Source organism: Cavia porcellus, unplaced genomic scaffold (assembly GCF_034190915.1).
Source record: "Cavia porcellus strain 051 isolate PalLab524CR breed Dunkin Hartley unplaced genomic scaffold, mCavPor4.1 scaffold_29, whole genome shotgun sequence".
In the NCBI taxonomy this organism is placed as follows: domain Eukaryota; kingdom Metazoa; phylum Chordata; class Mammalia; order Rodentia; family Caviidae; genus Cavia; species Cavia porcellus.
Window position 1 is genome coordinate 36,853,359 of NW_026947512.1, and position 21,806 is coordinate 36,875,164.

The 21,806-nt window shown below is 38.7% G+C and overlaps 1 protein-coding gene across 7 annotated transcripts in view; it reads right to left on the minus strand.

The window, feature by feature from the left end:
- Hmcn1 (hemicentin 1) overlaps positions 1-17,115 on the minus strand; it is a 398,189-nt gene extending 381,074 nt beyond the window's left edge. For 4 of the 7 annotated variants that reach the window (XM_063240159.1, XM_063240157.1, XM_063240158.1 and 1 more), the window contains exon 1: positions 16,584-17,105. In XM_063240159.1, the coding sequence (XP_063096229.1) occupies positions 16,584-16,851 (268 nt within the window). In that variant the 5' untranslated portion in view covers positions 16,852-17,105. Of the gene's footprint in view, positions 1-16,583 lie in introns of all 7 variants that reach the window. The other 3 variants (XM_063240160.1, XM_063240162.1, XM_063240163.1) reach the window with 3 other exon arrangements.
- Between the last annotated feature and the right edge of the window lie 4,691 nt (positions 17,116-21,806).

Sequence of the window (21,806 nt, forward strand, 5' to 3'; positions counted from 1 at the left end):
TTAACTCTCTTACCCTTTGATAGAGAAATTAACAGGCAATGTAAGTGACAGTAAACAGGCGACAGTGAAAAGGGAAGTGAAGGACCCACTCAGAACACCAGTGTAACACCACATGCTGGCAGTCCATCCACAAGGAGGAGGTTTGATGTGGAGACACATAAAAACTAAAGAGGAATGTGAACAGGAAACTGAGACCTGGAGGAAGGAGAGAGATGTTTGACTATTAATCAGCTCGAGTCTAACTACTTTTCCCACATCTACGTTAGTCCGTGAAAGCTTCCCACAGTCCTACCACACCTCCCTGGAGTGTCTGAATGTCCTCCCATTTCACCATCTTTTTCCCACCTCTGAATTTTGAACACCCCAACTCCTGCCAATCACTTTTCCCTCTGATTATACATCTGCTTCTTCACCCAGGTTTGAATAAGCCTCCTGCTTGGGGAAAATTTTCCTAGCTTTTTATCCTAGCACCAAATCTACTTTCCACTGAAAACTGGAGAAATTAACAGACGAAGAAGAGGGATAGTGCAACAATTACAAGATTAGATCTAGAAATAAGCTGGCTTCAGATCTTTGGCCTAGCCTTTACTAGATACAAGATTCTAGTCAGTAAAACTTCACCTTTCTGGGCCTCCATTTTCTCAAAGAGAATATTTACTTTGTACAGTTGTCATAAATACCAAATCCATTAACACATGTAAAGTACAAAGAATACCTGAGATGAAATTGCTGTTCAATAAGCACTATTATTTCCCTAACCTAGATTTCCCACATCCTCCAGCACTGTATCAGCAGTAGTGGTATTAGTAGTTCCTCTTTTCTTAAGCATTCCGTCCACATATTGTAAGCTCTGTCAAGCACAGAATCTTGTCTGTTTCATTAATTGTTGCATTCTCTATCCTAAATACAAGACAAAGAGCAGACAGTCAAACAAGGAATAAATAAATGCATGAAAGAATAAGTGAATTACTGTCAGACCCTGAGATTGCCTCCACTCCCTGAGTCTATTCTTTCATTTTAGAGAATGTTTCCTGTATTCCCTACAAGCCCACTCATGACCTCAGGGTCTCCACGCCTCTAGAAGTCCTCTCCACTTCTCTCTCACTGTGCTTCCCTGGGCACTACCTGCAGAGTCTTTGGACTGTAGTCAGCTGTCTGGATACTATCTATCTACTGAGATGGTTGGCTCTCAGACTAAATTTCTTAATTCTTGTACTTGCTGAGTGTTTGGACTTGTTTTCTGGACTGTCTATACTACTACACACAAGAAGCACACTGCTCTGACCATTTCAATTCAGGTTTCCTCACTTGAAGTCTATGTCCTAACCCCACTGATAAGAGGGGGTTAGCCCTCTAAGCAGGGCTTTATTCATGACTTCATAGCACTAATGAAAAGATTTATCTGTTCTGAACATCAATTATGATTCATTTGTAATTTTTTCTTTATTATGAAAAAAACTTAATGCTGTTAATGACTATATTCAATACATTCAATATCATTTTAAGTTTTTTATTAGTTTTAATACTTAATAATATTCCTTATTCACAATCCCAATCCACTGGCCATGGCACCTAAGTGAAAGGTTTTTTTTAATCATTTTTGTTTTTTTTTTAATTTTATTTAAGGAGAAAAAGAAAAAAAAACAGAAAAAGGGTACAAGTTATACAGAATTTCAGAAAGAATAAACATTAGGGAATCACTTGCTATTTTGGAGAAAACAAGACATCATAATAGCTAATGATGATTTAATATCATCTTGTTTTGAAGTCCCAACAGGTTGTATCTTATTTGATTTATTATATGTGATAATATAAGCAAAAACTTTTTCATTTTTTTATCGCTACCGGGTATCGAACTCACGACCGCATACTTGCAAGGAAGGCGCTTATGCCACTGAGCTAAATCCCCAGCCTCTAAGTGAAAGTATTTTAACTAACAAAATCATAAAATAGTAGTGATGAGTTGCAGATATCAGACCACAACAAAGACATTAAAACAAATGTCTATTTTCCAGTATTAAATTTATCTTCTTATTCTTGAGATTTAAAAAAACTTCATCATTACATATGCTCCTTTTTGTATATTGCCAGATTGGTTTATTAACTTTCATTGGGGTTTCTGAATTTGGGTTTATAAAGGAAGTTGACCTACATTTTTTTTCTTGTAATATACTTACCAGATACCTGGTTCCAAAGTTATGCTAGCCTCATGGAAAATGTTTCCATTTTTTCTATTGCCAGGAAGTACTTCTGTAAAATTATGATTATTTTCCTTTAAATACATGGTAATGCCATTCTGAGAAATCATCTAAGAAAACAGCTCTAACTCAAATACATAAATACTTGCAACAAAAGTAACTGGATTAAAATTGGCTAGTAAAAAGCTAGAAAATAAAGAAAGAGAAAAGGTTATCAGAAATACCAACCAAATTTGAACGGCCTTAACACCATGCAAAATAAAAGCCAAAAATATTACAGATACATGTGGTCATGCAGGTAACACTAAACAACCCACTAGGAAGATAAAGCAACTGAATCAGTATATACCTACCAACATGTCATGGCACATAAAAATTGACTAGTGGTCAGGGGAAATTGACAAAATCAAAATTATAATGAGAAATTTTTAATATCTTATTTTAAAATTAATAGAAAAATTGGACAACTAATAAAATACTTGCAAAACATAGAAACTTTGATCTTATAAGGCATATATAAAACACACAACTAGAAATTTTTCTCAAGTAAATATGGCATTTCTAAAAATTCATCTTCATTAAATAACTTTACTGAGGATTGTATACTGAGAAATCTTCTATAGGGGGCTCTGAGGAATATAGTCATGAAACTAAAATTTTGCCCTCCTAGGATTTCAGTGGAACAGGTAAAATTTAAACATATAAATTGACATCGTCTGTAATGTTAAACGATGCTGTTATACCCAACGATAATGACAACACTACCAGAGCAAGTTAACAGGGCAGTCATGTGGGAAACTATCTTAGATTCAGGGAAGGCTTCTCTCAAGAGGTGATCTTGAGCCAAGAACCATATAAAATGATGACAGAAAACCATGCAGGGGTCCAGAAAGACAGGGAACAAGGAGGGCAGCAGCTCTGGAGAAAGTATGTGTCTGGCAAGTAAGAAACAATAGAGGCTATTGTGCTAAAAGTGAAATGAATAAGGACCTCAGAAAGGAGACCTGTGAATCTGCCTCTCAGTTTCACAGGACTCTTCTGGCAGCTCTGGTGAGAACAGGGAGACCAGAGATTGTGGCCTGAGCTAGAGGAGTTAGGGAAGGAGGAGGCGACACATCATAGACAAGAAAACAATCTGCTTTCTCCATCAGAGAGCTAATTCTTCCCTTACTAATTCTACCCAGTTAAAGGCCTTTCCAAGCAAAACTAGTTACATTAAGTGGATGCCTATTTTACCAAGGCTTTCGCGAGTCTCATTTAAACCTGATTATTCCCTTTTGTGGAAGGAATCTAAGTAGTGGGTTGAGAGATGATTGTGCACAGTATTCTCCACATCCAGTGGAGTGAAACTGGTGGTTTGAAATTGGCATGGAGTAGTATTTACACAATGGAAATTGGCAAGTGCGACAAAGAGACCAGTGATTTAACATTTATCAGCAAACCATTTGTTATTTCACATATCCTTATTTTGCACATTTAGAAATCAAAGCTCTAAAGGTCAAGTATCCTGCTCAGTTAGAGTCAAATATTTCCTTTGTAACATACTCTTGAGTCTTATTTTTCACTAAATATCTTACAGGAATTTTCTCTTCTAATCCTACAAAACCTCTATAAAGGAAATATGATTACTGCTCTCTTAATATAGAAAACTAAAGTTTTGGAAAGTTAATAATGTACTAATAAATCATTGAGTCAAATTTTATGCCAGTCTAATGTTATCAAATTTAATAGTGGATTTGATTTATCATGACAAAATAAAATTTGGTAAATCAAACTCACTTAATTTTCATTATAAAGTAGAAGGCATAAAAAAGAATGAGGTTATTAAAAACACAAGGGTAATGACTACAATAAGAGACTCACTAATGAAAATAATGACACTTTCCCAATATTCCAGAAAAATTTCTTAGGAGAGGTGAAATTGAAGGAAGTCTTTTGATGATAAAGGAGACCATGTCCTGCACACAGGGGACATTCCACTTTAAGGGTGTGTCTAGGGACAACACTTCAAATGCGAGGATCTGATCAAGGGACTGGTGAGAAGGAACACTTAAGTACCAGGATCCTCTTGGGAATATGAAAACAATAGAAATGAGGCTTTCTGTGTACTTCTGCGAAGGGCTTTGAAGTGAAATAACAAGATAAACAGTAAGCAAACTAAATTTCATTTTTAATTCAGATAGTACCACTTCATTTTAGAATGTGTTTTCTGGTGCTTAATGAAATAATGTATTTTCTTAACCTACTTGGTTAAAAAAAAGTCTGCCTCTCTTCTCTCTCTCTGTCTCTGTCTCTCTCTGACTCTCTCTCTCTCTCTTTCTCTCTGTCTCTCTGTCTCTCTGTCTCTCTGTCTCTCTGTCTCTCTCTCTCTTCTCTCTCTCTCTCTCTCTCTCTCTCTCTCTCTCTCTCTCTCTCTCTGCATGTCACCTATCTATCTACACCCCCAGCACCCATCACACAGGAGTCTCATTAGTCAGCCCCTCTTGTCACAGCCTGGTGAGAGCAGCTAATTGTTGCCCTGCAGCATTCTCAGTGGCAGTGTGCTTTCCAGCCTGGGAGCTTCAGGGATTTCTTCCCACCTGCTGTAAAACAGTGCTTAAAGGAAAATTCTCAGAGATGTGGTGCTAACAGAAAAATGAGTCCAATTAGTGTGTTTGAAGTATCTAAGAAAGAAACCTGAGGTTACACAAAGTCAAAATATTTTGGAACTGCTACATCATTCCCAGAATTCTTAACTACAATGTAATGTCACATTGCAAAAGTTAATGTCTCAACAAAATTCAAAATTAAATATCTCAAAAAATAAGGTAGAGTTTTATTAAATATCATTCTTTGAAAAAATCATAAAGATTTCTCTTATAAAGTTATTTCAAAGACCTTAGTTGCGCTGCAAATATGATTAATTCTGGGAACTGAAATCACTGTTCCTACCCAAAAAGGGATCAAGGCTTAGAGTCCATGCAACTCCCAGATGCAAACACTTTTATCAGAAATTTATGGAACAAATTGAGTTTCTCAGTGAAAGATTTAAAGAGTTTAGACTTTTTTAAAGCTAATTGCTGAGCAATCTACTATAAGTTTAATTGAATCCTCCAGAAATTCCTATGTTGAAATCCTATCCTCTGGCACCTCAGAATGTGGCCTTATTTGGAAATAGGGTCACTGCAGATGTAATTAGTTAAAATGAGGTCATACTAGAGTATGGTGGGCTGCTAATCCAGCATAAGTAGTGTCTCCACAAAAAAGAGAAATGTGACCCAGCGCATAGAGGATGCCATGTGGAGATGCAGGCAGAGACTGGCGTGATCCATCTGCAAGCTAAGAAGAGTGGAGAGTGCCAGCAAGCCACAGGAAGCAGGGGAAAGCTCGGAACAGACTGTCTCACATAGACTTCAGAAGGGAACCCCGCCAAACCTTGACTTTGGACTTTCAGCCACCAAGAATACAACAGATTTCTGTTGTTTTAAGGTGCGCAGTTTGTGTTTCTCTATTGCCGCAGCCCCAGCAAACAATGATCCTTTTGCCCTCCCTTCCTGTGCATACCCCACAAGCTCCAGGCTCACATTTTTATCTAAACAAAATAATGATAGCTTTGTGTAAAGCTACTTCTTTTCAGAAATATTGTACATTTTAGAAGTTCATGTAATGTAATCCTCATAATGAAAAGTAAGGATCTAACATTCAGGAATTTTTGTAAAACTAAAAGAAAATAAAGCATACAATGTACCCAGTTCAATAACTGTTTCATAGTGGTCACTCAAACGAATAATGAAATTAAAAACCTACACTGTAAAAAAAAAAAAAAAAACAACCTGTGCTACTAAACCTGGGCCAGTAGAACACTAGGGATGAGGTGTTTTGTCATGGTCTCTTCCAGGAAAGTCACCCTCAGAGTTGAAGGTTCCAACTCCCGCAGGATCTGAACTGGTAGTTGAGCCTCAGACAGAACTTTGCAACCAGTAGATCCCACTCACACAAATCAGTCATCTCCTTACTCTCACCCTCTGTTTCCTCTCTCCTGACCTCCTCTTTCACCTCCAATGCCCTCATAAATTCTGTGAGCTGTCAAACTATCTTCCTCCAGGAATCCTCCCTCAGCCTCACACTAACTGAAACACGATTTTGTGTTGATGGCCCCACCCTCCCTGCAGCCCTCCTCAGTGAGGTCTCTTCAGTCTCCATCCTCCCAGATAGGTACCCAAAAGGGATCAAGATAGACAGGGTCATAAAGAAAACCAGCATGTTACCCACCCAGCACGTGCCCACCATTTCTCTACCTTAAGAGAAAACAACTGTCATACCAAGGCACATGCCACCACTGACACCCTCTAACCTTCTTCATCATTAACTATCTCCTATTTTCAATAATTCTTATTCTCTAATTAATACTGTATATGTTTGCAGGACATAATGATTGTATTCACCATGGAAAGTCATCTTCCCTCTATTTACTTTGCCTCTGTACCTTCTCTCCATCTTAATTTTTATTGAAATGAAAATTTGATGCCAGCTTCACTGTCATCCTGGCTAACCCAGACTCTTATTATCTGATTAAACATTCATGTTCAGCTCTGAAGCTTCAATTCCTTGATCTCAAACTCACCTTTTCATTTTTATTCAACTTCTTTTCTACCCAAATATTTTATGATCAATCACTTTAGCCATTCTAAGCAATAATCTCAATTTCCTTGGCATATTGTCCTTCATATGCAAAAGTTCTATTTCTTGTCAACATAATCCATCCAGATTTGACATGGGATCTGCCACTCCTAGTAAAATCCATCTAAACCATATCCTATTTCCTAAATCACTCTGGCTCAACAAAATCCCAGCTCTGGATCAAGCTTGTGGTCAACCTCAGCAGTAAGACCCAGGTTGCCAAGGGCTTCTGGAGAAAATTAGTTAGACTGTTTTTAGGCCTTACGAATCCATCTTCTAAACCACTTGTTCTGGGAAACCTTCTACATATTCCATAGACGGCCTCTTTCTCCAAAACTCTGCTTTTATCCATTAACCTTCCTTTCTACTGGGAAAGACTACCAGACAGGAAGTCACATCTTGCATCCCCCCACCTCCTGTCTATGACCATGCCTGTCCATGATGTGCTTCTCTCCTTTGATACTGAACCAAAGGTTTTCTCCTACCAACAACCAATTTTCTTTTACATCCCATCACTTACTGCTTCTCCTGAGTCTTGGCTCCATGAATAACTTTGTCACTTTTTGGCATTTTCAAATCTTTTCACTTCACTGACTCTTTTCTAACAGTAATTAAACACTCTCTCCTTCTTCCCACCTTAAAAGTTTTTGTCCTTCTCAATTCTAAATCCCACTGTGTGTATTTATGGAGAATACACCAAGTACAAGGGATTGTGCTAGGTCTTGGATGTCCATTATTATAGCTAACCCTCATAGCAACCTTAGAAGGTAAATGATATTATCCACAGTTTACTGAGACTAAAACACAAAGAAGCTAAAATAAGACAGCAAATAACTAGTGGAGTCAGACTTCCAACCCAAGTTGCTTTCACCTCTTATGTTATGTTTCATGAAAGAAGCATACTAAATTCACAGAGGCAATTGTTTTATCCATTGTTCAACCTTCTGGCTTTACATTCCAATGAAGCTGGGGTTTTTCTTTATTTGTTTGTTATCTTAACAATGTTTAGCCTTTATTTTCAGTAATTCTATAAATGGCAATAAATCTTATAATGACAACTTACTTAAAACAATAACATTTTAGATTTCCAAACACTGCTCATTCCTGTTTTCCTACATTCCCCTTTCCAAAACCCTTTGCAATCTTCCTTTCTTTTGTCTCTAAAATGTTTACATTCGCCATAGTTTTATCCTGTCTCTTTTCTCAGTCTACTCGCTCTCCTTGGATGAGCTCATTTATTCCAGTGGTTTCAACTGCCATCTATATAAGTTTCAAGTGGACAGAACAGCTACTTGGCACTATTCAACTAACAATGACATTTGGAAATGCCGAGGACAGATACCTGGAGACAGACAGGCCACCCAAACAGATCCATGCAGGGAAGCATTTACTTTCATAAATTTACCATCAATGACTGGGATCTGGCTCTCAGACTTGCAAACTCAAAAACTTAAATATGATGCTGTCAGAGTACTTTAAACAACAGAGAATGACATATACAATTGGTATGCCAAAACATGAGTTGCCAGTGAGGAATATAACTGTCTGGTGAATCTGATATATGTGTCAGTCTGACCAGTGTCTTCTCCCTCTGTATGAAAGGCACATGAGGTAAAATTATGAGAAGGGTGCCCATTGAACGTACAACCACAGGGACAGTTAATCATTTGATGTTAATATATAATGACATCATTGCATATTTATGAGGATAAACAGCCCATCGCCATGGTGGAATCCTGCTGATAGATTCACATGTAGAATAAATTTAACACTTTGTACACTAGTTAGAATTTAGTTGCATACTACTCAAGTTTGTTTTTAATGACTAAGTAATAATCTCAATTTCCCATGCTCCTAGGACAAAATCTAGTCAACTGGACAATATTAATAGCTCAGAAAGCTACCCACTTCTCCTTATGCCCAGATTACCTTGGTATTTCCTCTCTAAATTGAGGAAATGACCTCAATGGGTGAGGAAATGAGAGATTTCATCTCTCAGCTCTCAAGATTCATTGCTCCAATTGCACCAACAGATAGAGATCTAAATAAAAACTCAGTCATGTCATTCTTTGCTTATAACTCTTCCAGATTCCCACAGCCTTCAAGATGAAATCCAAACTCCTCCATGTTTTGATTGTTACTTTTACTCATGATTTACTCCAGAGTTTCAGACAAGGCCATGTTTTTTCAGAACACATTTGGTGAGCGCTACCCTCCTGAACTCAGGGTCAAGTACACTGCTCTAGGCTCAAGCAGCACCCTGTGCTTCTCTCCACCCCAAAGTGCACTGTGCTTGATTCCTGCCTTCCTCCTCATAGACTTCATTTATTAAAAACTCACTACCTTTGAATCAAGGGCCAGTCGAACGACCCCTGATAAACAGTAAGAAATTTGTTATTGACTAGAGAATAAGTGAAAGAGTGAATGAATGAATGAATGAATGAATGAATGAATATAATGTTAATCTTTGGATTTTATATTCCCTTCTGTTTTCCCAAATGTAAGGCAGTGTCTGGGACTAAAGGAAAGACTATAGCAAAGAATATGCTTCTCACCCAGTTGATTAGAGCCAAATGGTTTAACTATCCTTTGCCTGTAGGTTGATGAATAGCCAAGTCATCACACAGATTTTTTAAATTTAATTTTTCATTTTATTATGTAAACTCTGTATTACTTTCCTCGATAACTGACCTCCCTCTTTCAGTCTTTACACACAAATGTGGGATATGAAATAAATTAGAGGAATAACACTCATTCTATAGCACTTTTAAAGGATTTTCACATATATTGTTTTATTTAACCATAATAATATCATCAAGGTAGAGACAGTTGATATTATTGATATTACCTCCTACTTACATGAATCTACTTAAAATTTTTTTTCTGTTCTCCATAGGAAAGGAGAATCCTTCTGGGATTACCAGAAAACACAAAACTAAGGATAAAAATTTCTGTAGACTTGAGAGAATCACCTATGATGTAGATCCTTTGCTTGAATAGTGCTCCATGGTAATTAATTTATTTGTTGCCACATTGTTTCAATCAGTGCAGATAAAAGTGAAAATCAGGCCGCATCAGGTTCCATCATGCAACCAAAACATTTCAGACAACATATACCTGTTTATGCAAACATTCAATGACTATCCAAGAACTGGTACTAAATTTCTGTTTTTTTATTCAAGCTTGGATTATAACCAAGTACACTGTCATCAAGCTATATTTATCACCAAAAAGATTTAATTAGCAAACTAGCATGTTATAAGTCTTCTTCTGATTGTTGGGATTTAGAAAGTAAATTCATAGATAGGAGAGGCAAGATTAAATCACTAAGAGAAGTCATCAGTTCTTGTCTCCAGCGTTCATTAGTTCATTCACCGAGTCAGTAACAAAACATATCCCAAGAGTCTCCAGTACTCTAGTTCTATAAAATAAATGAAGTAATCCTTGCTCCTGGAGCTTGATGTCTATTCAAGGAGAAAAGTAAACCTAATTATAAAGGCCATCAAGAATGGTTATTTTGTGTTTAATCAGTGGCTAATCATAAGCAAAGTCAAATTTGATTTACCAAAAACAATACTGTTCTTCAATATAACCAGAAATAACAAACAAAAAATACTTTCATTTCAGTGGGAGCCATAGAGGACTCTATTAAACAGGAAATATCCCCAACAAATTTAAACTATTTAATTTACCAAAATCTACTCTTCATATTTTGGGAAGTGGTTTTTAAAATACCAAAGCATCTCTACAAATCTTCAGTGGTATAGGGTTCAGCTAAAATATTTTATCATCCTAAGACACAAAATTTATCATTGTGCAACCAAAATCTCACTTAAATTTTAGTGCATTTCTTTTGAGTTATTTTCTCTTGGTTCTAACAGTCCAATCCATTTCCTCATTAAAGTCGTTTTTTTGTAGGATATTCTAGGTCGAAGAGAAATTAACAGCTCCTTGGCTGTTTCCTATATAAATTGAAACAGAAATCATTTCAATTTGAAGTTTAGTTAGTAGAAATGTGTACAAATTGTCAAGATCTGCATGTGTATTACGGCTTCAAGTAATTTAGTTGATGCTCAGAAGTATTCTGAGAATATTTTTATTTAGAAAAAAAAAGTCCTGGAATATTTTCTTAAAACTGTGCAGATCCTGGTGAACCACAGAGTCACTGAGGGCTCACCGGTTTTACTAAATAAAACTGTTCAAAGACACAAAAAATCAAATATTTGGCATTTTTCTCAGTCAAGTCCTTGCTACATTCAATTTCTTTATAGTCACTTACCTTTTGTAGTACTGTGACAAATCACAGACTTTGATCATGACCTACCAATGCACAACTTTATCAGCAGAGAAAGAGTGATCTAGCAAGATTAAAAGATTTGCTTAAGTGACAGGGACAAGGAAAAGCAAGTAGACATCTTCTACTCCCGTTGGCTGTTCTTTCTACTACATTACATTTGCATTTTGAAAATATTGGTTGAGTAACTTATCAAAACTGGATTCAATTTTAGCCACATAAATAAAGCAACTATTCCAATAGTTGGGCACAATAATATAGTTACAAAGGTTTTCAATTTCTCTTCTCCCATTCCCTGTATTCTCTTCACACAGGCATTCATTACTATCTTTTCACTGAAACTATCCTTATTGAGTCAACCATTTCCATACTGCTACGCTGATTAGTTAATTCTTAACCCTCCTTCTAACTGATTAATGCTTCTTCCTTAAAACCTCATCTTCTCTTGTTCTCTGGGCTAATTCACTCTCCTGCCTCCTGGCTTCAATGTCTCTGGGTCCTCTGCTGATTCATCCTCTTGCCTCTGATCACTACACACTGCAACAATCTAGAGAGAGAGCTATGCCCTCAGGCCTTGTTTCTTCTCCACTTCTCACACTTCTCCCTGTGTGGTGTCAGCTCTTCTGATGGTCCTCAACACAATTCCACATTCATACCTTAGGGTTCCAAATCTGTGTCTCTCATTCATACCTCTTCCCTTGAACTGTAATTACATATATCCAACTGTCGTCTTCCATATCCATTGGAATATCAAAAGTTATCCCAAACTTCAACATAATAAATTAAAGCCTCCTTTCTCACCCATTCTTAAATCTGTTTTTCATTTATTCTTCTCCATCTCAGGAAATGGTCATGCTACACTTCTGTTTGCTCAATTCAAACCCTCAGAGTGTGTCAGGACTTCTCAAATCTGTATGGTTTCCTCTTCGATACACACACAAAACTCCAATTATTTCTCAAAAGGCCCATAGCCAACAACTTCCTTCAAGGTGTACCACTGCCATCTGCCTGAATTATTCGTAGTTTTCTTGTCTTGCCTTTGCTCCACTGCAGGCTACCCTCCAACTACAGAAATATTATATGTGGATGATGAGTCAGATCATGTCAGCACCCTGCTCCCCATCTCACTCACTGTCAAAGCCAACGTCATAATAGTGGGCGGGCCCCTGACTGAATCAGACCCACCAGACTGTCTCCTAACTTCTCTGTTAGGAGAATACACTGTATTGCACTCAATACACTGTATTGTACATGCTACTGCCGTGATGCTGTTTATTAACTGTCCACCTGCCTGTAACAGGGTTTCCTCAGATCTTCATTGTTCTCTCCCTCACCTCCTGCAGGTCTTTGTTTATATGAATCTACTGAGGGGAAGGTCTTCCTTACCTACCGTATTTAGAATTCCAGCATCTCCATCTACTTCAAACTCCTCATGACCTTTTCCTGCTTTTTGTTTTCTCCATAACAACTATTACTACCAAAGCTATGCATACTCCAGTTGCATATGTGTGTGTGTGTTGTTGTTTGTTTGTTTTTTCACCTGTGTCTTTCTCCAACAGAATGCAAGCCTCCTGAGTTCAAGGCATTCTGTCTCTTTTATTTCCTTTTGCATCCCCCAAAATTCACAAAACACAACAGGAGGATGGGAGGATACAGTGAGAAGAAAGTGGAAACATGATCATGAAAGAAAAAAAGAAAGAGAATTTTTTTCTATAAAATAATTCATTACAACTTACTTCCCTCTTCTTTTTCCTGCCTCTGATCTCTATCCTATAAAGAGAAGGAAAAATAAGAGAAAAAAAGAAAAAAGAAGTGTGTTTTGAGTGCTGTAAAAACCACAGAAAAATTAATACATAAAAATCCAACAGTTTGATTCTAACATGTTAATGAGGATGTGAGGAAACTGGAATTCATATAATGCTCGTAGGAACGTGAAAAAATGCATCTGCTTTGGACAACAGCTTGGCAGATCCTCAAACAACTAAGCATAGTTACCAGCAGCTCCACACCAGGTGTACATCCAAAAACAATGAAAACATGTCCACACGGAAACTTGTACATGAATATTTATAGCAGCATTTTTATAACAGGTGGGAAATCACCCAAATACCCATCATGAACTAATGTATAAAGAAAATATGATACATTGTACAATGGAATATTATTTGGCCATAAACGGGAGTAAAAATCCAGGTTTGGTCGTGCATGCCAGCACTCAGAAATTCGAGTCCAACCTGGGCCAAGGAGTTCAAGGCCAGGCTGAACCACAGAGCAGGATTCTGTCTCACAAAACCTGAATAAGTAAGTAAATAAGTGGGGGAGGTACTAATGTGTTACAACATAAATGAACCTTAAGAAAAGTAAAGAAGGTAGGTATAAAAGCCCTCATGTTATGTGCTTGTACTCATATGAAGGTGAAAATCAGAGGAGTGGCTACTTAGGACTGGCCAGGGACGGTAGGCAGATAGGACACTGACAGCAAAAGGGTCCTGGATTTCTTCTCGAGGTGATCAAAATGTTTTAAGATTGACTATAATGATGGTTGAACCCTTTCATGTATATTGTACATTTTAAATGGGTGAATTATATAGTAAAGGAATTGCATCTCAATAAAATTGTTGCAAATTCATACATAAATGTGACTGTGAAAATGGGAAACTGTCTTAATCACAGTTAACATCAAAAGGTTGGCATCCATGAGCTGGCACACATCTGTAATCCCAGAACTCTGGAAGGCTGAGCACAAGAATCGCACATTTGAGCCAACCTTAGTGACTTAGTGAGATCTTGCCTCCAAAAGAAAAGAAACAAAACACTGGCTTTGCTTTTCCTAATCTCCAATGCACTTTCTTACAAGCATTTTCCAAGTGGTCTTATCACCTCATTGTCCATGTATTAAACTTTCCTTCTGTCCTATGTTTTCCATGTATTTTTAGTATAACCCCTCCCACAAACATGCACCTTGCCCTCAACGATAATTCAGAGCATGAAAACAATCATCTGCAGGGACCTAAAGGATTTCAGTCAAAAGATTTGGAGTATGTTCTAGAACTTATCTTTTTTTTCATCTAGCTAAATGTGACAATAAATGTCACTGATATAATATTCAATTCTACCTATTACTTCTTTCCATGTCAAATTTATCACCCAATCATATAAAGATGTGTTAGGGATTGTGGAAAACAATCTTATGTAACATGGAGGATCAAAAAATGTCACAATTAGAAATGACCTTAGAAATGTTCAAATACAGTTATCTCATTTTATAATTGAGGAAACTGAGATTCAAAAACATAGGTTGATTTTGCTAATGTCATTCAGTAAAACAGCCACTCCCCACAGAAGGCCTTTCCTGTCACTGCCACCTAATCAAATATCAGAGAATCATTACACACATACACAAACACTCAGAGAGAAAGAGAAAATATCACACACAGATAATGAAACAATCTATAAAGTGAATGCTAAATTAAACGCTCATAGTATGTTTTAACTTGTTATTTCTCTATCTTCAAAAGTAGTTTAAACAGACTTAGGAAACATAAAATCTTTATCACTCCTCCCAAAGTCAATAATCAATAGATTCAATAATGTATTGAATTTTATATACAATTATATTTTATAACTATAAACCAGTATGAGTTAATGAGTTTCTCATATAATTTAATTCAAATACCTTTAGTTTATTAGCCAACTCTTATTAGCATGCTGTTTCGCCCCTTTGAACATGACTGCTAACCCATAGGAAAGTTGATGGCTGCATGTGCAAACATCTCCATTTGATAACAACTGGAAGACGGCACTCCACAGTACAATTCATTAGACTAATTCTTCATAACACTTCAAAAATCATGATATCCCAGTTTCAATTTGTTACTTAAGTCAAATTTTATATTCTGTTTCTAGCAACATATTTTCATAAAAGAATTTTTAGAAAAAAGTAAACTGTGGTGTTACAGAGAATTATTTTTACTTTACATTTTAGCCAACTTCAAATGCATCCCTATAGAAGAAATATATTTAGTTCTCCCAAAATAACAAAAGCCTTAAACTACAACACAATGGGCATCTTGACATTTTATAAAGAATCAAACAAACTTACTAAAACAGCAAATACAGTTTTACTAAAACAGCAAATACAGGAGATAACTAACCAATTCTTTATTGATATATAAAGGATACTTCATGTTTAATCAATGTGGAAATATTAGTAATACACATGTAAATTCCTGAAAAGTAGGAGAGGCTATTATTTTCATTATTTGAAGAACATGAAAATGACAAAAATTTCTATTTCCCTCTAAATGTCTGCCAGTACCATCTTTTTAAACAGCTGAAACCCACCACATTTAAAACTTAGCAATAATTTGAACTCATGTATGCTTGCCAAATGGACAAGAAAAGAATGTGAGATTCTCAACATCACATTCTTGTGGTGAAGAGGTTGTGTCAAACTCTTGTAGTGAAGAGAGAATTTCAAAAGAAGGAAAAATGTGGGAGAACAGGGGGAGGACTTTTAAGAAATCACTGCTGTATTTCTTCAACTGGGCAGCAATTTGTGCTAATGAAACTCAGGTGGACTTTATATACAAGCCCCAGGGCTTCCCCTGTAATGCTACCCTCAGCGATGACAATGAGGGTCCCTTTGAGCCTCATGGTGAGGTGCTACTTTACAGAGAAGCTGAAAAAGTAAACAGGATCATATTACAGTGCAGCAGCTGAAATCCATAGCTTCAGGGCACAACATAAAATTATTATTTACTTCAACTATCTTTAAAGAACACAGACATAGCAACTCACATGCATTTCTCTGCATGAGACATAGGCATAACCATCCGTGAATCTAACTAATGATGACTTGTTGCAAAGATGAATAGAATTGGTGAAGAAATGAATAGATTCTCCTCTTTTATTGTTTTCATTTCTTCCGTTACTACTTGCAGGCTTCCTCCTGCATCACACAAAGTTTTTCCCCTTTGCGCGAGAGTTATCCTCACAGTGTGCTTTCAACCTGAATTTACTCTGCACATCCAATTAGCACTGCGGCAGAACACCCACAGCCAAAGTCTGCCTTGGCAATGAAACATTCTTTAGTGCTAAAATACAAGCCAATTAACTCTGATTTTGATGTTGTTGCTGAAGACTCTGGGTTCTGGTGTTCCCAAGTCCAAATTTTCAGGTTTGGGCATCACTGTTTGAGTTTCCTAAATACCTACTCTATGGCCTGTGGCCGAGATATGCAGCTATCCGAGAAGGTATGGATCAGAGACCAAACCCAGAAGCCTGCAGGCAGTGTTTTGTTACAAGTGTCTTCAGAGGCACATTTTTTTAAAAATGGCTTTGAAACTTTCTGGCCGTAAAACAATTTCATAGCCAAAAAAATGCTACCATCATGAAACATAGAGCGCACAAAGAATAAATGTTTCTCTTACCTGGATCGTGGAAAGGCACCAAAGCAAAGTTGTAAAGAGGTCTCTTAGGTCTTTTCAAAGACGTCTCCAAAATTTTGGAAGCCCCTTCAATAACCTGAACCAAATCATCATACATGGAGCCAGTCACATCAAACACAAAAGCCAAGGTGGACGCCCCCTCGGGAATTTGCTCAGCCCTGAACTCCGACTGGGGGCTCCCATCTTGAGCTAGGGAAGAATAAAGAAAAGCAAACACGAATACTGTGTGGGCAACGTCCCAGGAAATCATTTTTTTGCTTTTTGCTTTCCCCCCGAGCGCCTAAGCACTGTGCAGAATCCTCCTCCTCAACAGACAGAGGCTCCCCTCTCCAAGTTACTCAGCAGACGCTTGCAGCCTCTCAAGCAGAGAAAAGTCTGCGGCTGAGAATCAGTTAGGAGCTCCGAGCCGGTCTCCCTCCGGCCGCTGTGGGGCGGGCGCGGCTTCCTCCGGGTGGGCGCGGCGTGGGGCGCAGAGCGCGAGCCCGGTCCATGCCCCGGGGCCGGCCCAGGCTGCAGCCGCTGCTCGCACCGGCCGCAGCTCCCGACTTTGCGCTGCGGCGCTCGCTGGCGCTCGCGGGGAGCCCGGCCCGGCCTCGCGCCCTGATTGGCCGGCCGCCGCCCCCTCCTCCTCCCGCCCTCCGCCCCCTTCCCCTCTGCGGGTTCTGGGGTCCCTTCGGTACCCCGAGAGAGAGCGCGGAGGGCGGAGGGAGGTCTGCTCGCGCCGCCCTCCCCATCCCGCGAGCCCCCTGCAAAGTAAACAATGGGCTGGAGAATGTGTGGCAGCGGCCCAGGCTGGGGGACCCTGCACCAAGCGGCACAAAGGAGTCCTACTTTCCTAACGTGCACAACTCGGTCCGCGCGCTCCTTTCATAATTACCCCCAGAAACGCAGGCGCCCCCGCCCAGCGCTCAGCCCAGCCTGAAGGGCGAGCTGGAAAACTCAAACTCTCTGCCGCAGCCTTTCTCTGCACTCTTTGATCTTCTGGGGGACCGCGGGGCAGAGGGAGGAGCGGGAGGAGCTGGAGCCTCAGGAAGAAGAAAGGTGGGTGCGGGAGTCCAGCAAGATCTGCGGTCACCAGCCAGCCGTGGAGGTGCGCTCCTGGTAATCCTGTCACTCTGGGAGGCTGAGGCAGGAGGATCGCATGTGCAAGCCCATTCTGCCATAGAAAAGAAAAAGGCCTAGATTCACCTCCCCCCAGAACACACACACACACACACACACACACACACACACACACGCGCGCACACACACACACACACACACTCACGCACGCTCACGCACACCCACACACGCGCGCACACACGATGCCTAGAGAAGGAAGCTGGATGTCGATACACGATGGAAATGTTGAGGGGGTGGATGGTGTAAAAAGAAGAACCAGACATTGAATTTATCTTAAGAGAAATCTGATATTTTTAAATTTCATTATCGAGATTTGCGTTTACTGTGTAGTTTGAACCCTCCAGAAGGTGTGGGGAGGCGGAATAATACCCTCATTTCACACGTCCTCCCGTGGAACAACCACAAATCAGTCTCCCTGAAAATTCCATCACAAAAGTGTTCCCCGCTATGGTATTTTCTCTCCCGTGAATAAGGAAACCTCACCCTAGAAAACATTACAATGTTTTTCCGTGTCGAGATTATTATATACATTCTAGTACTAATGGCACATGTGAGAGGGTAAGCAAAGAAAGTCAACCACCAGCTAAAGACTTCATTTCTAACAGCGGCATATATTTCCTTCCCGGAAAAGGAGCTACCGTCTGGATGCAAGCACGCGCATGGGGACAAACAGACAGCTTGAGCTGTGTTTAAATGTGTATTAGACCACACATCCAACAGGCATAGAGCCGAAGGAAGAGGCAGCTCCCCTGAACGTTTTATAGTCTGCAACTGTCTCCTCTTTCAGATCCAGGGGTTGCGGGACCAGACTTTATGATGCCTATAAGTCATGTCACTAAAAGGAAGCAGACAAGGCATTTGAGTTGAGTGGGAAGAAGAGAGGAGAAAACGCACATATTTCCTCTCCAAACAGTATGTAGAGAATGCTATTTAAGTAGTCCATGCCTTTGTTTATTTAAGAAGGATTTCATTCTAAGTCACGGAGACCTGAGCTATTCCAGGTGTTCGAGAGAGGCCAGGTCACAGAGCCTAGAGATTAAGAGTTCTGATCAGATAGATGGCCTGGGCTTCAAGCCCAGAGATCTAACTTCATCGTGCCTGATTTTATTCTCTTGTAAATGGAAATAATGAGGCCACTCACCTAATAAGGATTAAATGATCTATAAATACTCCCCTTATGGAACATTTGAAAAGAATGCTGTTCTATAAATGTCAGTTAGGTCAAGCTAATATGTTCAAATCTTCCACATCTTTACTGATTTCTGCCTACTTGTGATCCATTATTGGCAGCAATATTAAAATATGGCTTACTATTCTGTATTTGTCTGTGTCACCTTATCGTTTGTGCTTCATGAATTTTGAAGTTGTATGATAATATGAAGAGCAGTTCAGGTAAGGTTGTTTTGATTAACTCCCACTTTTATTATTATGAAGTTGCCTTCATTTTCCCTGGCAAGATTCTTTATTCTGAACTGTACTTTGATATTATGAACACAGCGACTTTAGCTCCCCATTTGATAATATGATTGGTATATTATTTTTTATCCTCTCTTTTTAAACCTATTTGTGTGTTACATATAAAGTGTATTCCTAGTAGTCACCATACAATTGAGTCTTACTTCTTTCATCTAATCTAACAATTTCTGCATTTTACTTTTGTCTATTTGTAGTTAATAAAGATATGCTTGAGTTTAAATCATTCCTACTGATTGATGTCTAGAGGTGAAATTTTCAATGCATGAAATCATTTTCTATTTATCTTATCTGTCCTTTGTTTTCTTCTTCTATTTTTCTGCCTTGTTTTGAATGATTTTTATTATTTTATCCCCCTTGTTTGCTAATTAATATCTTACTAGTAGTTGCTTCAGTATTTATAGCATATGTCCTTAACCTATCACAGCCTGCTTTCAAGTAACATGAGAACCTTAGATTAGGGCTGCAGATATGGCAGATAAAGTCTTTGCATTCCTGAACTTTTTCAGGGACACCATTAAATTATTTGAAAACAATTTGATCCTTTAGTAGTTTTAAGATTTGCTTTTAAAATTTTTTAGATGGGAACAAAACAGTGTACAGTCTAGGGTTAATTATTCCCTATTACTAAGAAAAAATCCATCCATGTTCTCTAACCTATATCCTATAAATCATGAATTTTCCAGTTGGTTGGTGGGAACAGACAGTATATCCCATCTCTGGGTACTGTCACCTTTCATCTCAGTGGTTCTTTCCAGAGAGCTGTGTAGTTTCCTAACATTCATGTGTTGACCAGTCCTCAGCTGAATAATCAAGGGGGTGCCCCTTCCGATGTCTGAAGTTCTCTATCCATACAAAGTCTAGCTGCCTAATTCTCTGGACTTTCAGCTCCATCAATTCAGGCAGACTGCTAAACCCTAGCAGGATCCCACCTTCCTTCTCTTGTAGAGTCCTGGAAACTCTCTACAAGTGGTAAATTAGGGTAACCATAGTACTCACCTCATTTGATTCCCCCCTCTCAGATCACTGTACTCTTTTTCATAAGAATAAAATGAAACCATGCTTATAGTGCATTTAGTGCAGTAGCTGGCAATGTCATTATTATGTCCATCTTAGGATACAGCTTTAGAAGTCTGGACATATGTGTGTGCATTGGGGGCACAATACATTGGAAGAGAGATAATTAGTATGTATCTATCTGTTTATTAAAGGTCCTTAGTACCTGTCAGAGTTGGGATTGTGAAAGTCCTCCCACAGGCTACATGTTGAAAGATTGGTCCCCAGCTTGTGGTACTATTGGAGGTACTTTTAGGAGGCAGAGTCTAATGGAAGAAAATTTATGTCACTGGGTGAATGCCTTTGAAGGAATTATGGGAGCCCAGCCCTTCTTGTTTTTGTCTTTCACTTCCCAGCTGCCATGGGATAAGCATCTTCCTCTGCCATGTGCCCTTACCACAATGCACTGTCTCACCACAGGCCCAAAGCAACAGATCTTCTTACTGAGGATTGAAAACTCCAAACTTGTGAATCAAAACAAATCCTCCTGCCTTATATTTGATCATCTCAGGCATCTTGTTAGTGATATAGCTGACTAATATAGTGACTTCATTACCATCCTGAAATAAGTGGCAGAAGTCCACAAGAGTAGATTTAATGCCCACAAATCACTGTAGCCCTGAGAAGTAAGGTAAAAAAGAAAAGGAATATTCAACACACAAAAGGCATTTTTATTTACATATGCGTTTATGTAGAAATATGCATGTATCCTCTTGTAATCTAAACTGTATTTCTCTACTTTAGGATCATATAATTGATAATACATTACTTGGGACACAGAAGAGACCTACACAGGCTCTAGAGACCTATGCAGACTTCTAGAGACAAGGTATCTCCTTGAACAGAAATCTGATTCATATCTTGGAGTAAATAAATCCCTAAAGACTATATTTTGGCATCTATCAGCTGAGAAAAAACAAGAATACAAGTTGGAAGAAAAAACTGATTGAGTTTAAGATTGGCTAGAGGTGGGAGCCAAGTTAATAAATCCTAGCCCTTTCCTTCCTTTTTATACTAAAAAATCTGGATAAACGTGAAAGTAGCACTGGTCTATAAATCTAAACTTGCTGTAGTCATTCATTGTTTCTTCATTCATTGTTTCATTAATGGGTCATAGTAAGCAATTCATGAAATTATTTTAGATGTAACATTCTCTGACAATCCCACAATCTCATCCAAAATTCCCTAGAAAGCAAAGATGAAGGCCTAAGATGTAATTCCAGGGGACAATCTAAGAGGTAGGGGGATGAAGCAGGAAGAAGAAAGAGTTAACATAAGGGTACATGATTACGTTAGCCACTGCTATCATCTACTGGTCACTCAGTCCCACAAAACTGAAATCCGTGACAAATTCCTGAAGACTGCTCTTGAAGGAGATAGGAGAGGATGTGGCAATAGGAGAAGGACCTCCCCTCTGGCTCCCGTCTTTATTTGTCAAAGTTTTACACCATGGAGCATAAACACCATATACTTTTGTGTTCCACTTACATGGGTGTCGATCTGGTTTGCTTGGCATTCTTCCCCAAGGCATCAAGAAATAAGCCCTGAAGAACC